The 17,765-nt window shown below is 33.0% G+C and overlaps 1 protein-coding gene across 2 annotated transcripts in view; it reads right to left on the bottom strand.

Moving 5' to 3' along the window:
- Positions 1-15,987: 15,987 nt before the first annotated feature.
- Positions 15,988-17,765, bottom strand: part of LOC129224051 (arginine/serine-rich coiled-coil protein 2-like) — a 34,623-nt gene continuing 32,845 nt past the window's right edge. For both annotated transcript variants that reach the window (XM_054858450.1, XM_054858451.1), the window contains exon 7: positions 15,988-17,292. In XM_054858450.1, the coding sequence (XP_054714425.1) occupies positions 17,020-17,292 (273 nt within the window). In that variant the 3' untranslated portion in view covers positions 15,988-17,019. The remainder of the gene's footprint in view (positions 17,293-17,765) is intronic.

Below are 17,765 nucleotides of genomic sequence, written 5' to 3'. Positions count from 1 at the left end.
TACGTGTACTCATGTACAAGCGTTAAAAGCAACACATGTAAAATGAATTGCTTTTTAGACATTTTCCTACACACATAAAACAGGGGTGCCCCCCTTCTAACAGCAAGGGCGTACCCCCACCCCCAAATATCGCAAAAAAACCCCAAAGAAAGAGCCGCCCTAAAAATTCCAACGGCGCAGTCTGCGCCATGACCCCCCCCCCCCCCTCCAGGTGGACACAACTGCATAAAAGTGGAGGACGTGGAGAATTTTACTTTCAAATGTAAAGAAAGGCAATGTTTTCAATAGCGCCTGCGATTGAAAATTGCTTCAAACTGAAGGAAACGTGTATCTCTTTGTGTTGAAAAAAAGTAACGTCAAAGAAATTGTGAAGTTTTGTCTTTGGATGGGCAAGTTTCCAGGAGACCTCATAATGTTTACAGCCCTGAAATTAGATACAAAATTACTTCGGATCCTGGAGTTTGCACCTCGTTTCGCGTTTTATAATGCGTTTTTTTTTTTTTTTTTAATTTGGAATTAGTTCCCTTGTAATCAATTTTATCAGTGCGGGACCTTCGATTTATTCAATCCGAGGCAAATCTTGAAATTACCGCTCTTTTCCCTCTTTCTGCAACTTTTTATACTGAGTTTTAAAGAAAAATAAAAAAACAAACAAAGAAACAATCAGAACACGCCAAAAATCAGGGGTGCCCACTTAGGGGGGAGGGGGGGTATGGCGCAGACTGTGCCATTGGAATTTTTAGAGGGGTGTTTTCATGAGTGTTTTTCTCGTTTGGGGTGCTCTTGCTTTTGGGAGGTCTTTGTGATATTTATGGGGGTGCGCCCTTGATCTTGGGGGGGGGGCACCCCTGCAGAAGTTGTTGCTCGGGCCAATGGCCCCGGCTTGCTCTCCCCTAGATCCGGCTCTGGTGACAAGTAAATATCAAACTGTTAAGGATTTATTTATTTAAGTTTATTTAATGCATAGCTCGGTGCATACTGCCATCTAGTGCGTGAAAAGTAAACTATTTGCATAGGCCATTAATATCATGGGACTTGTTTTTCATCAAAGAAAATTTAAAATAGACCCTTTAAAATAGGTGAGGCGCATTTTTCTGCTAACAGATAGGTTTCTTGAAAACAAATGAAATATTTTTGAATCTCATTTTGGGATGTACTTAAAGTTTGACTTTTTAGATGTACGATTTCGAAAAGTTTACAATTGCTGCAACAAAATACCCAGCGGCTCTTGTCTTAGCACCCTTATAAGTCAAAGCAAGTCTCTTGCTTTAGAAGCAGGTTTTGATTTCCTTGCGGTAGAAATTGCATGGCTGACTAAGAGAGCAAGCAGAAGTCTTTTGGGGGAGGTCTTGCTACAGTTGTTGCAAGGAGTCAAGAAATCAAAAATGACCATGATGTCTTAATAGTATTACGATTAAAATAATCCTTATAAGATAACGTTAAATTCTACATCCCATATTTATAAAATTCGTGGCAAAATAGTATTTGTGACAAATGCGCGCACTTTCGAGACCACCACTCACAAGATGTTCATCTTCTTCAGCTTTCATATTTCGCCAAAAAAAGAAAAAAAAAATCTTCATCAGCGATTTGGTTCCTCAATGGGACGGTAATTCGTAAGAGGTGATAAGAGGGCGATCAGCACTTAACACAAAATAATAGTTATTAAAAGTTAGCGAATATCGAGACTGAAAACGTATGCGAAACCGATTGTTAAGAGTTCACACAAGGAATCATAAGTTGAAAAATAAACAAATTAAAGTTCAAGACCTTCCTCCTTACACCTCGGTTGAACTTTAAGGAGTTATCTCATCATTCATCCTCAAGTTTACGAGTTTTTAAATTTTCATACATTTTTTTTTTAATTTAAAAGAGTTTATGGTTTTTATTCCCCCAAATTATAATTTAAAAATAAATAGAAAATTCATAAAAAATGTACTTTTGGTTTTGAAGAGTATGTAAATGATCTTGGTTAAGTATTTCCCTTCAAATACCTATCAGTTCGTTTTGGAAAAAAGGAAAAACCGGAAAAATGTAATTCTTTTTTTTTTAACCTTTTTGTTCAAGAGTGACCGGATAAAATTGCATTTTTCTTAATTAATTTTGAAATATTATTCAGATTTTAATCATATCGATGTTTATTAGCTCCAACTTATGTTTCTTTTTCAAGGCAAAAAGGGGGGGGGGGGGTTGGCGGTAGGTGCTTTAAAGAGCTCGCAATCAAACTTTAAAGGGGGGCGGTAGCTCCCAAAAAAGGTTGGGACCCACTATTTTAAATGGTTCGTTCAATGAAAAATACTTTTAGTTATTCAATTACCAGGTTTTTGTCCTGAAAAGTTAAGAAACTTTTCCTCGTGTTTCTTAATGGTTGCAAAGACTTACTCTACAACAACAACTGCATTTCTACTGAACCAGTCCCCATTGAAAATATTTTCCTCGACTTCGCACTTTTTGATGTCTTACATCCTCAACGATATCTTTAGATTGCTAGCGATGCAACCTTTTATTCCCCCAAAGGATCAATGAACCTTAAGAAATACAAAAATTATTACAGTTATGAAGAAAATCCCCTGTGTAACGTTGGAAAATTCTAGAATTTCACGTGAATCTTTGTTACTAACGAAGACACCAGAAATGATTTCGTCACCAGAATTTCCCTTTTCTTTGGTTTCTCTCCTGCTGGCACGGTCTTCTCGGAAATGTTGGCAAGGAAGTTCACTATATTGCTCGCTACCATTGCGAAAGATTTGTTTTGCAGCCTCCTACAACAAGACGGGGCCTCCCTTTTTGAAACAATGACTCGCCCACTGACCTCTTTTTTGAACGACGACCCCACCAAACTTTCCGGGAAATACCCAAACAGACTTTCCCTTTCGTAGCCCCCACTGTGAAGTACACAGAAAGATTTTGATGAAAGACTTTACCACATGAAGACATAAACCCGGCTATTTCAATTGCAGCCAACCAAACCGTAGATACATGAGGATCAAAAAAGCCACTATTGGCAAAGGATTGTTTTCTCCCATCCGTATGTGATAAATACTTGCACCTTCAATCCCATCACTTGTTAATAAAAGAAAAAAAATATTGTGATCAAACGTCCAATCGTTTGTGTTGCCCAAATAAATTTATTTGGCAATAACAATTTATTCGAAAGGAGCGGTAGGGGAAAGCGGGACAAGCCCACACTTTTAAGTTTTGAAGAGAAATTAAAAGGCATTTGGCGACATTTCTTAGATGAAAATTAGTCAAAATTCTTTATTACTTTTAATACAGTAGGATTGCTAAGGAGTGTTGTTTCTGCCTCCACGGTTTTGCCACATGGGTCGGGCAAAACTGTCACCACCTAAAATCATCATTTTGTCAGTTCGGACCTGGGCTGCAATGTAAAGCAAGGAATTTCATTACTAAGCTAAAATATAATACTATGTACAGTAGAGTCCTGGTTATCCGAGTTAACTTGGACCACACTACCTCGGATGACCGAAAAACTCGGTTAAAACGAAGGTAAAAATGCAATATATTTAACTAATATAAAATGTACATATTATGTGTACACCACATAAAATTCATACTATAGTTAAAAAAGTTTCTTGTAAATCAAAATATTTGAAGCTCGGTTAAAACGGAATCTGATAATCGGGACTCTATCATACCGAATTTGGCAGCTTGTATTTAAAATTCAGTGAGAAGGTGATTCTTCACTTACAAGAAATTGAAGGAAAAAAAATAATGCAACTTCCAAACATCCATGTTTAATTATTGTGAAACAGTTGCCGTAAATATCAGATGCCTTTAGAATTGGAAATTAACCATTAGCTATATTTTTTATAACTTTAAGTTAACAGTTAACTAATTTTGAAGAAAATTCTCTCCACAAACTATTTTTATATTAAAACAACGAAAAGTAGTAAGGCGAAGGCAGGTTGTTTTCTCTGCACTGACACTCCGCTAGCCGAGAAACATGTTTTACATGATTCATTTATGCATCGGAAATTTACATACTAGAGCAATTCCACGATGTAGGACGTAAAAGTTGGACAAAATTTACTCATAAAAACAAAAACTTCGAGTTGTGAACAATTTTGAAAGTGATCAAAATATTTTTGAATGCTTATTCATGTGTGTAGAATTATTAAGCATAAAGAGAATTTTCGATAAAAAATTTTATATTTAGAAAAAATTAACATTCAACTCCTGATGTCGGATGTAAAAGCTGAAACTGAAAAATGAGACTTGAAAAACGAAAACCTAAGATTCAGGTCAATGGTTGAATCAGCAATATTGTAACTACTTTTATGCCAAAGAGCAATGATGGAAGATTAACAACTCATATATATTTTATAAATTTTAAAGGCATAAAGTAGCAAAGTAACAATTTTGATTTTGATGTCAGACGTAAAAACTTGTTGTCGAACGCACACGGGGGGTGGGAGAAGGGGACACCTGTTGGCCTGGGTCCGAACCTGAAGGGGGCCCGATATTTCTAAAATGAAAGGTGAAATATTTCTATGAACACAGGGGTAAACAATATGGAAGGGGGCCCGTAAAAGTCATTTGTGACGGCTCGCACGCAGGGTTTGTATGTACTAAAACATACAAATTTAGCTTGGTGTCGAACGTAAACAAAAGTGTTTAAAACCAATTTTTATTACTTTTATTTATGTACTGGTGGTACCCGCACAGCTTTTCCCGTAGTAGAAAATTAAAAGGTCACTTGTTTTGCCTGTATATTTACAAATAATGGATGATGAATTTCTCGCCAATTTGCTTTGTTCATTTGCTCTCCCATGTTATGGTAGTTTGCTCGTCCACCTTATGGCAATTTGCTCGTCCACGTTATTGTAATTTGCTCGTCCATGTTATGATAATTTGCTCGGTAAAATGTTCTTAAAATTGGAATACAGAAAGAAAAAAAAATCGAATTTTCTAAAAATCGCTTCGAGGTGCACACCCCTTATGATGCAAACTAATTTTGTGCCAAATGTCATGAAAATTGGCCGAACGGTCTAGGCGCTATGCGCGTCACACCCATCCAGAGAGAGATCCAGACATCCAGACAGAATGAGATCGCGACAGAGAGACTTTCAGCTTTATTATTAGTGAAGATTAAATCTTGAATAACATGTTTAAACACAGTGAATGAGATATTCAGATCTATTTATAGGCTCATTCCATGAAAATGTCAACTTGTGGGCCGAAATTTCAAACTCAGTCAGTATTAATGTGTTACACATAACTTTGGAAATAATGTTCTTAATTTTGGAATCTGGTAAAAGGTTTTTTCAAAATGGATGTCGTACGTACTGCTTGAAGATCTTCAACAACAACATGTAAATTTTAACTATACATCATTCATGAAACGCGACCTGTAATTTTTTAAGCATACATTTGATGTAAATATATTTTTTTTCCAACTATTGCTGACATTTTGAGATTTCAGTTTCTTTAATTTCTTCCATTGAATTCTTATTTTTTTTTTCCGGTTGAGCTTAATTTGAATTCTGTGTTGAATGGCCTGTTACGTTCGTCACAAAACATCGTATTTTCCCTTCCTCACTTTTTATAGTACTGTAAAAAGAAAATTTCTGCTTTATTCTTTCCTCAAGAGCTACCCAGAAACAATTTAAAATGTTGATTTTTTATTAAATTATTTAAACAATTAGAGGTGTGAAAAATATTAGAATAATTGTGAAATTTACAGTCAATCCTTGTTATATCAAAGAAATAATACTTTATTTTAAAAATGTTAATCCATTTAATATTGACGGGGCATCCTCTTATTTTTTAATTAAGATTCGATCCTTCTTTTCATAAGGTTTTGGCAATTAATTTTTATATCCTCATCATGGTGCCAAATTTTTAATGAATCCCTCTGTGAGACAATTCTTGCTTGTGAAGTTCTATTTCTTTAATTTTTTCTTTATACGTAATAGTTCAGATATTCTCTTATTTGACTCATAGTCGGATTTTTTCCATGCCATAGAAGTGTTATTTTCATTTTTTCCTTTTTTTCCTTTTTTTTTTTTTTTTGCTTCAAAATTTTGGCCACCAGATAAAGCTTCAAGACACAGAACTCCATCATGCATAAATATAAAGTCTTCATATGGAAATCAAGCTTTTAACTTTGTTCAAGCACTTTTTCATGCTGATATAGCCCTGATATGACTACATCCAATTTCTTCCAAAGTTCCTCTCCCTCGAGACGTCACCTGTGAGATTAGCCATTGCAGGCACTTCCTTTGTCAAAGGAAACAAATTTTAAAAGCAGATACAATGTGTCCGCCATTACTGGTCACGCAAAATTATAAATCTCTGGATAGACGCTCGCGAAAAGAAGGATAACAGGCCAAATTGTTGCAATCCTTTTAAAAGAGGGTCCAGTGTTCTCGCTTCGCAGTTCTTCGAAAGTTCTTGGAAACCGTGAAACTGCTCTTTGCAAGTGCAACGGGTGGTAGAAAAAAAAAAGAGATGCGTCACAGCATTCAGTATATAGTCGTTCTCGCTTATTTTATTTTTTAATTTAAGACTATATCTTAACATAAATTCTATGTCATAATGCACGCTTTTTCAAGAAACATTACAAAATAATAGTAATTTTAAAATTAAAGTTTAGCCAATAAATTTAACGAATTAATATCGAGGATTAAACTTTTCAAATGATGCAGGTTTTTGAGCTTTCTGTGATTCAAATCAAGTAATCAGTTCAAAAGCGCTTTTAAAAGTCTTTTTTTTTTTTTCAGTATAATTGTTCAAAACGGTTTTTGAATTCGAGCTTAAAAAGATGCAATTTTAGAGCAGATAATGGAAAACATAAGCTATTCTCTCTTTAAGCGCAATATTTTTTTTTAAATGAAAGTCTATACTTAAAAATATATAGGCAACAGGTAGATTTACCTTTAATTTAAAGAAAATTCACCACAAATAAATTTCAAAACGATAAAAACTTAAGATAAAATGCACAAAATGGTTTTTAATTCTGAAGACTATTTACATAAGTTTGGTTCGTTCTAAAAAAAGTATCAAATAAAATGAGTATATGATTTCTAGATGACAAAACTCAAAAATTTGCATTTTATCTTTTCCCGATATAACTAGTTTAATTCTAGAGCAGCCAATACATTTTAAAACTGCTTAACTGCTATTAAGTTTAGCTAACCTTTAACGAAATTTGTATAAAGAACATCCCAGCGGCAGGTGGGTCGTAAAGAGAGTGACTACCCCCTCACTCCTAAAAGTAAAGGGTTCCTTGCTCCCTCCCTTTTCGGAGGTAAAAATTAATGATCGATCGAAAAATAATTTTCTACTCAGTGGATTGATTTATTTCGCGAAAATAAAAGCTGAAAACTCCAAAAAATAGACTTTTTTCATATTATTTCATTCGAATGGAACTTTGATTCGGAAAGAAAAGGGGGAGGGGGTCTAAGGTGGCCATCGATCTTGATTTTCGAGGCCCTATTCGGCATTTTTTTTTTTTTTGTAGATCGTTAAAATCCAGTATTACAGCCAAATTTTGGAAAACAAAAAGTTGCAGAAGTGCTACCATCCTAACCCCCACATATTACTTTTGCCCCCCCCCCCCCACTTTTTTGGTATACCAATCGCCTATGTCTAGAGGTAACTGAAGGACGAAGCCATTGGCTCACATCAATAAAAATTAGCACACGCTTTAAGAATATCTTACAGGAATTAGGATTATTTTTTTAATTAACCAAAAAAAGTACTGAAAAAAACTAAATTTTGTAAAATGAACTGCTCCCGGAGGTAACTGAAGATATTAACTCACATTAATGAAATTTTGCACACGCTCTAAAGATATATGGCAACTTTACGACAATTTGGAACAAAGCATTCTTATTTCTGACTCTTTGAAACAACGATAAAAGTTAACGAATTTTGTATGATAAACGGCCCCAGAGGCAACCGAAGATATTAATCAATAAAATTTTGCACATATACTAACAATAACATAAGGCATCTTTTCCGCACTATTGGAGATTTGATATCAATAAAAAGTTTTTTCTGTGCACTATAATATGCAAAGTTATGTTACAAATTGGCGAAATTTCAATGTAAATGCTGGGACAGGACGAAATGTAAATGAAATATTAGGTTGTATTGATCTTTTCAGCGTATTTGTGTTTTTATTTCTGCTTGGCTTATTTCAGGTGTATTTTTGAAATCGGCTATGTGTTTCCAGTTCACTCACAGAAAAATACATTAATGATATTTGTTTATACACAAATTACCACATTAAAATATTCTCTATGCATTGAACTTATGTTGTACTATGAAATGTAAATATGTCAAAATGCTTTGTAAGTTTACAATGCTATTTACGGAAGAGTTTATTGTTTAAGCAAATATTATCGACTGAGTAAATTTACCGAACTCCGTCATCGTCAATTTAACTGTCTCTCTCATTGTCCGATCGAAGCATTTAAAATCGATTGAAACATTCCTGATGCACTCTACTAAAAGGTGGAAAATAATTAATGAAACAAAACAGTTTTCTCTATATATTCAACTCTCGATAACTCGAAGTCCCAAGGGACCTAAAAAAACATAGAGTAATTGGTAATTTCAGTTATCAGAAGTATCCTTCTACCAAGAATATTTTATTTTCTAAAAATAGTGCATAATAGGCAGGGTTGTTTGATTTAAACCACGTTGGTTTAAACCAAGTGGTTGAAAAAAAAAAAAAAACATTTTATTGTTTTCCCCCAAATGTTTTCATCAATTTAATATATAATTGCAAAGAGTAAAATCTAATTCATGCAAAGTAACTAGCAAAGCTTTATAGATAAATTACAGATTTAATAAATTCAGAAACCTATATTTTTTAAGGTAATGAAAGTTTGCTGAATAGTTTTCGTTTTTTCTTTCTTTCTTTTTTTTTTTTTAAACCTATGCAGCTTTTCTATTAGGCACATAAATATACAGGGCAAACCATGTAAGTTTTTCTAAAATTACATGGGGAAAAAAATCCAAATAGCTATGTTATTTTTTTTATTTATCATTATTTTTCGGGGCCGTGGTAGCCCGATCGGTAGAGTGTCGGATTCGGAGCCGGAGGGTCCTGAGTTCAAACCTCGATGGTCGAAGATTCACCGTCGTCATTAAAGGGGACTGAGTGACGTTAAATATGCTCGTGGTCTCAATGTCCTCCAAGTGAAACGATACCTCTGGGGGTGCTAGCACCAGGTAGCTATTAGCTCCTGGTCTAGTTCTAAATTCACATTAACTGTTCGATCCGGTGATGGTGCTGCCACCTATCGGTGTAAAAAATAATGGAGGCAAGGCACTTAGTATGCACAACTCGACATAAATACAGTTGTAGTCAGTTGTGACTCGGAATCGAGATCATTATTTTTCAGTCTTTTGCATTTCAAAATAGTCCAAAAAGCAGATTTCAACCAAAACTTCCTACGCTACCTAATTTGCTTGATTACTTAAGATTTATTCAGATAGATTATGTACCATTGAAGCGATGCATAGTGTAAAAATATCTTAACACTTAGTGTTAAGATATTTTTACACTAGAATACTTGACAAGAGAGAAAGAATAACTAAAGTCCAAGACCACTTAGAGTAGGCATAAAATTGCGCTTATACCTGCACACTTTTTGCATCCCCCATAAACGATGCAGTCAAAGCAAGAAAAAAAAATGTATAAAATTACAAAAACAAAACATTTTGCTACTCTGTGTTCTTAAAAAAAAAATAATGCCACATTTTCACCTTTCAAAGATTTTTTTTTTTTTTTTGATCCCAATATAATAAAAGAAGTCTCATGTACTCAGAATGGTAGAAGAATCAATAAACATTAATTTTTATGACAGTCATTATTATTAAAATATGTTTAAAGAGTATTTTCATTTAAGTTTGAGGCTTTTAAAATGATTTTTTTTTGGTTACATGTATTAAACTACAAGATATAATGTCTACAATGAAAAACATAATGATTTTCTTAAAACCTACTTGTTCTGTTTCTATAATTGTTGTTACTGACACATTAGGTAAAATCTTTAAACAAAATAAGTGTTGAACTTTTGATTTTTTAAGTTGTATAATGTATATCAGACTTATGATTCATTTGTAGATACTAAAAAATACTTTCCATGTTTTCGAATGAGTGATTTTAATTTTACTTTTTTATTTATAGTAGATAGCTATGATTATGAAGAAATTAATTTAATGATTCATTGCAATAATTTTAATGATTCATTGTATCACAGTTGATCTGCTTTGACATTTACAAGATTAACTGCCAATGAGGATTTGTTAATGCATGGAGAACTAAACGAGCTCTCAAAATTATCTTGAAGTACAGCATACATGCATAGATAAATGTTCACATTGGCTTACTCTCTCGAATCCGCCAACCTAAATTTCATAGCATTCAAAATATTTGCGCAGGGTTTTAGATGAAAACAAGAAAAATTACAGTTATATGTTGAGTAGGAAGTTAAGATGTAAATTATAATGAATGGAAATAAAATTATAAACATCTATTGTTGCAAAATATATATTTTTAAATTCATAAAGTCTCTTAATTATTAAGTTTATACTTGACTGTTCAGTTTCCATAAAGGTTATATTTGATGTGAATATTGATGTCTTACATTTTCGACGATGTGGGGAAGTAAGTGAATGAGAAAACGAAAATTTAAGACATTAGCAGACACAAGAATTACTGTCATTCAGGATTTTTTTGAGCCACTCCAAATAACATTGCGCCATTGTTTATTTATTTATTATTCATTATTTGGCTTAGGGGAAAAGACTGGAAGTCATCATGAGCGATTCTTGCGGCAGAGTCATGATAAAAAATTTCTGTTGTTTATGATTTAAAAATATAATATAAAAAATATGAAAGGGTGCAAAGTTATCCTGTCTGGCTCACTTGTAAAAATGGGCAAAACTAAAGCATTAAGATACGCTTTTTTTCTTATTTTTTGAATCTAGCAATAAGATTTCCAGGCATCTTTGAAACACTGCTTAGCTGAATTTTCTGTTAAGTTTAGCTGAATCTTGTAAAAATGTTTCATGGTAACTCTAAGCTGTTTTTAAAGATGAATGCCTCTTAATAATTTTCAGTGAAAACTTTGAAAATTTGTTTTAATTGTGCATGACAAAATGAGCTTTCTGAATTAGAAAACTATTCAAAAACAACAGACATCTACAATTTTTACCCAATGATCTTGCAAACTAAAAACCTGTCTCCGATTTAAACATTTACAAATGTCATTCCTTAATATTGAACAAACATGCAGTTGCAGAGTACCCATCCACCTGAGTGAAAATCATCATGGATTTCAGCAATTATAAAAAATGGACATGGAAACTGAGTCCAGATTTGTAGATTTTATGTTCTAGAACAAATATATGTACCGAATTTTATATTAGGTGTAAAACATTAGCATCTTTGCCGTTTCCTACGTTTTGAGGCGTCAATCCTGCTGTTTTACATGTTTCAAATTCTGATTGCAATTGCTTCTGTAAAACTTGCTCATTTTTTTTCATTGAATGTTTCTACATTAATAATTTTGTTCTTTGCATTCTTTTACACCCTTCTTGTATGTCTTAGTGTATACTTAAGGGCGTGTACACTTGTATCTTTTTTCGAAAATTTTAATTCATTTGTGTCCAAGCTGAATGACTAACCAAGTTTAATTTAGTTTGATTTGCACATCATTTTATTTTGAGTTAGTCCTACCAAAACAAAAACTCAAAATAAAACAATGTGCTCATCAAACAGTACATCAAGCAGTTATGGCAAAAAAAAAAAAGTGTCATATTGAAGCCTTACATTCGGAAAAAGTACTATCTAATGGACCCTTTATTAATTTTTTAAAAAATATATTTATTAAAAAAATTTCAGAAGTTAAAAAAATAAAATCAGATTAACCATTCGCTATTGTATTCACAAGTACTTTTACTTCATTATTACTATAAGTTTTAAGGATTCTTTTGGTTTGGAAAACCATTTTCAAATTAGAAGAAAGAAAATTTTCACAATTTTCAAATGCAGGACCAGTGCGTCTTGTTTCCTCTTTTGGCATGAAAATATGCAGTACAAATAATCGTTATATGTCGCAGAATTTTTCTTTTTCTAGTAGATTGAATAAATGTTAGGTTTGCCATTTTGAAATCGTGGACACACGTGCTACCTATTCTTAATTTTCACATCCACCTGTTCATTAGTGGGCAACCCCTTAAGACGCCAAGAAATCGCCAACTTCATTTTCAGAGGTGAAAACAGTTTTGTATTCTCAAACCCCTTTCTCCGAAATGTCAAAAATCCACAAATTTGTTTGTATTAACCGTTGTTCGTAACAACTGTTAATATCTAAATAGGGGAAGAAAAATGTATATGTATAATTTATTATGTATGTATTTGTTATATAACATACGACACTGCTAGACATTTATATGTCAAACATTTGATGAGCTGATAGTGCTTTTCTTTTTATGCTACCCACCATTGGTTTTTAAAGGATTACTGGAAAAAGCAGAATTTAATTTATAAGAAACATAGACAGTCAGGATAAATATTATGGTTTTTTTTTCTTTCATGAACCAGAAAAGATAAACTAAGTTACATGAAATAACCTGCTTTATTGATGTTCTACTGGAGAATAAAATATGTGGGATAGGCAGTTACATTTGTATTGTGCTAAATGTATTAAAGATAACTGAAGAACCTATATTGGAAGAAAGATAATGGGAGAGGGGGAAGGGCATTGAACTAAAAATTCAATAAGAAAGGGACAGGAACAGGTGGTAATACCCAAATGAAATGTTTTTTCCCTAAAAACAATGAGCGCATACCTACCTTTTCAAAGGAAAAACAGCAACAGTATGAGTTTCAACTCTTTCATTCTCAGAATAGCAATAGGCGGAGAAAAATGCCTTTGCTCTAACAATAGCCCAGCCCAATCAGTCCAGAGCACCTCCCACCCCCGTGAGAGCTACCAAGCTTGAACTCGGAGACAATTAGAAAGCAATGTATAGAGGACTGCAGTCATTGTCAGTTAAAATTTGCAGTGCCACAGGGTGGAAAAAGGTAGAATAGCTGTCAACACTTGATAACTAAAAGACGGGTAGGAAGTTACTCAAATGATTAGGAATGCATGGTGAGCTTTCTGCAATAACACAAAGTATCAGAAGAAAAAAAATCAATCAGAAATTTTTCCGTTAAGAGATTAAAAGTTTTGTTCCTCTCGACTAGAGATGTAAAATTTCCGGAAATTTTGAAGTGGTGGAAAAAAAACGTTTTTTTTTTCGGGAAAAAAATGGAAATTTTGATTTCTTTATGAATAAAATTAGGGTTTCTTAATAGCTCTGTGTTTCTTGGAACATATAAAGGGTTAAGCATTAAAAAATATATGCTATCCACACATCTTTTTCTGTTTGACAGAAATACACATAAAGGCAAGATTAATAAGAAAAAAAACTTTTTGCTTTATACTTTATAACTGACAGCTTTCATGGTCAAACACCATAAATAAGTCCAGTCGTGATTCAACCATTAATATTGGGTAATGTGTGTCTAATCATAAAAATTACATTTTATATTTTAGATTGCCTTTGAAACTTGAAATATTAATTGAAATTTTGACTTTCAAACATACTTTTTTTTTTTTTTTTGAAAGAAAAATAATACAATTTTACTGTCTGAAAATAAAAGCTACTGAGTTTTGATTTTTTCCAACCCAGTCTAAGTCCAAATCAAAACTAAATTGGTTTTCTTTAGCTGGACCAAAACTTATACTGGAGTTACAGTTTATTCATATGACCATGCTAAGCACAGTAGTAAAAGTAGTCATACCAGCACTTTTGAACAAAACTGAGTTATTAGAACCAAGTTGTTCTCTGTCTTGTATTTTACATAATAAATAAAATGTTTTAGGGTAATTTGATCAAGAACTTTAAAAAAAAAAATCTGAATCAAATATATGGGAGAGCCAAATTTTAAAACACTAGCTCAGCTTGAGCCCAACTTCAAATTCCACTTTTTTGCTTAGCATGGCAGTATACAGGGTGCGGCAAAAAAAAATATTGGACAAAAATTGTATTATCGAATGGAAGAAAAGTAATTTCATTTTAATAAGTGCTTCGTTTTTGTCTCTCACTTTATTACAAAATAGTTTACAATATATTTCCTAGTTTATGTATATTGTTTTTCGGTTTTCTTACAATTTTAAATAAAATACCTGCTATTTTAAGTTGTTTAAAAAAAGTAGAATGACAGTTTGTTTGCTTGTTGTGCCCCGACAAACAGTATTTGAAACAGTATGTCGTTTCGAGTGGCTTGGAAATGATCGTCGATGTCCGGAAAGTTGAGAAAATGAACAATGAACATTTGAGTTAATCGTCAGGTCATCCCAAAGTGAGTTCAATGAAATCCTTAGGTTTACACGAGAGAAATCGTTCGTGAGATGGGGAATTTGTGACCGATAAGTGCGACTAAGTGCAAAAACAGCTCAAACAGAAGTTTTACAAGTTCCAAAAAGTTCAGGCATTTGTACGACTCCAAAGATGCCAAAAAACGTTTGAGATGGGCCGCAAGGCCACGCTGAAAGAGATAGCATTCAACCAGCTCTTATTCCCCAGAACAATAAGAATTGGTCTGTAGCCAAGCACCTTAAAAAACGTTAAGTATCGCCAAAATCCGAAGTCAGGCTTGGTCTATGATGGAATCAGCACAAGCGAAAAAAATCCCTAGTTTTTTGTGAATGAGGGCCATAAAATGAATCAAAAAGTGAACCAGAAGGACATTTTTAAGTTATTTTACTTCTGTGGGCCTAAGAGCACTTCAGCAATGTAAACTTTACATTTTCCTTGAACTCCACACCAATATATGTAGGCAAAAAGACAATAGTGGTGCAAGGCGCATTTTTTTTTTTTGACACAATATTATCTTTTGAGTGGACGCTCTACTCGCTAGACCTCAATCCCATTTATTACACTGTATGGCCTATTTAGTTGTCGGTCTACCCTAAACTACACGTACTTTCTAAACTATTTGTTTTATAGGGAATAGGATTGATTAAAGGACTTGTGGCCCTTGAATGAAAAATTCAATAAGCAGTTGCATCTCTGTATTACTGCAAAAGGCTGCTAGTTTGAAACCAATTAAATTTATTGATTGCTAAAGGTCTACTCATATTATTATTTTTTGTGTTTTCTTAATTTATTAATTTTTAATAAAGTTTCATGGAAAATTGCTTGCCCGGGTATTTTTGCCGCACCCTGTACATTTGATCCGCACAGTCACCAGAAACATAGTTTTGTGGTTGATGTTATGCTTGTTTGTTTCATGAAGGAAAATAAATTCTTCACTAAGGTTATTGATTTAAGCTTTTTTGCAGACAATATTATTAATTGTTTTTTGATCTATATACAAATTACATTATCATACAAAAACTTGCATTAAAGTTAGACAGTATTTTAACACAAAACTGGGGGGGGGGGGGGAGGATATTGCATCAGAATTTAAGTGGGAAAAATTTCTGATCACTTTTTGCCGAAAATTTCAATTAAAACCCTGAAAAGTTGAAAACATTCATTTTTGATTTTCGATTTTTCCGAAGTAGAAATTTACTCCTTCGGAAAAAAAACGGTTTTTTTCCGTTTTTTTTCTGACTGTTTTCATCTCTAGTCTCAACCGAAACTTTCTTTTTGTTCTACTTAATATCCATGACATTTTAAATGTAGTTCAATAGTAAAAAAAACCTTATTTAACAAAATGTTCGTTTTAGCCATGATTTCGTATTAACAAACTTCAACGGTATTTCCAAGTAACAAAATGCTTTTTGTTGACATTAGAACAAATGTATCCTTTAAGATAAACTATTACCTAATAACTAAATAAATTAGTTTCAGTTTTCAAACCAAATAACAATATATTATATAAAATAACAATTATCCTAAATCTAACACGTGGAATTTAAAAATGAGCAGTTCTAGTCCAACTAATCATAACGAACTTTATTTATCACATAACAATGACTATAATTGCATTATTTCATTACAATACCACTGGTAGTGAGGTGGTTTACATTCATTTTAACTTCATCAAGAATATTCAACAAAACTTGATACAGCATTCTTAAATTATGATGAGTAGGCAATTAAGTACTACTGATGTTTTCAGCTGTAATGAGGAGTACAAACTTAGTTGCACAATTTATTTTATAAAAGAGCATGTTAATTAGGAGGGGAAAAAACATGAAATCAAAAGTCTGTACGCCAGCGTTTCTCAACCCTTTTTGACCCGCAGAACGGCAAAACCTTTTAAAAAAAAACCTGAACCAGTGAATTTTCATTTTAATTTTTTGTACAAAAAAAAAATGTCTTGCAGAGCATTATTCTTTTTTCTGCAATTTTTTAATTCTTTTTGTCACAAAAAAAAAGAAAAGAATAAAAACTTTTGACTTGCAGACTATTGTGAAAAAAGTTAGCAGGTCGCAGAGGGGTTGTTCTTTTTTACAAAATAAATAAAATTATAATAAATATATATAAAAATACAACTTTACTTGACGTTAAAAATCTGTCACAAAACATTTAATGAAAAGATTGTACATAGCTAATAAATGTAATAATTATTGGTAAGTAAGCATTTGAGAATAATAAGACATTTTTGGAAGTTAATCACAAAATTCTCCGCTTCCAGTTCGCCAGTTGAGAATCGCTACTGTACACTTTCAAAATGTATTAGTTTAACAAATAAAAGTATGAAACGTTATGAAAAAAATCTAACATTTTTACTCAGATAAACTAATGTTTTCAAAAAAAGAAGAAAGCAATGAAATGAATATTTAACACTGAAAAAAAAAATGAAGAAAAAAAACCTATATTAGAAATATGTTTTAATGTTTTTTGTGATTGAAATTTCAGAGTAATATGCAGCCTACGCATAATCCTGGAATAAATGATAGAATGATGGGGATGGCATGAGTAAATGAAACATAGGTTTTAGTAATATGATATGGTATCACAACACAAATGAAATCATTTTGGAACTGGTGGATACAATGGTTGAGCTGAATATCCGAGACCTACACCTCGCTGAGTATGTGTTGTCATGCGAGCCATCTCATACTGTTGATCCAGATCTCTAAATAATTCCTCTTGTTTTTTCAATACAGATTCCTTTTCCTCTTCCGCTTTAGGTTCACTCCCTTCGGACTTGATACCCATCAGCTTCCGAAATTTAGCTGTCATTTTTCCATCTTGATCTTGGGCAAATTTAAGTTTGTCCCAAACGGAGTTTTTTGGCTGCTCCTAAAAGAAAAAAAAAAATTATTAACACTCTTTGAAGTATTTTCATAAAACATAATGGGCTTTAAAACAATAAAAAAACTATTCATTAAGACATGTTAAATATTAAATTAATATGGACAGACCAGTTTACCTAATAAGCTGTAAGTTACCTCCTCATGCCTGAGACAGACTATCCTTATTGGGAATCATTATGGGAATCATTAGTCAGGGTTAGCCACACCCAAGCTGGAGGCAGATGCCCTCTCACTGAAGCCTTTTACCTTCACACTGGTAGCAAAAATTAAACTAGCACACCAGCGAGAGTTCAAACCATTGTGTGGCTCAAGGTAAAAGCTTGAGCAATAAACTGTCAGTTACTACTCAAAGTCAACGTATAAGCATATACTCATGCTAGATTAGGTCATCCAGATACTGCAGTTCTGATTCGGGATCAGCAGTCTGAGATAGCCATAAATAAGCCTTTGCAAGGTGCC

The sequence above is a fragment of the Uloborus diversus genome, chromosome 6 (assembly GCF_026930045.1).
Source record: "Uloborus diversus isolate 005 chromosome 6, Udiv.v.3.1, whole genome shotgun sequence".
NCBI classification, from domain to species: domain Eukaryota; kingdom Metazoa; phylum Arthropoda; class Arachnida; order Araneae; family Uloboridae; genus Uloborus; species Uloborus diversus.
This window is presented reverse-complemented; position numbering and strand designations above follow the sequence as displayed.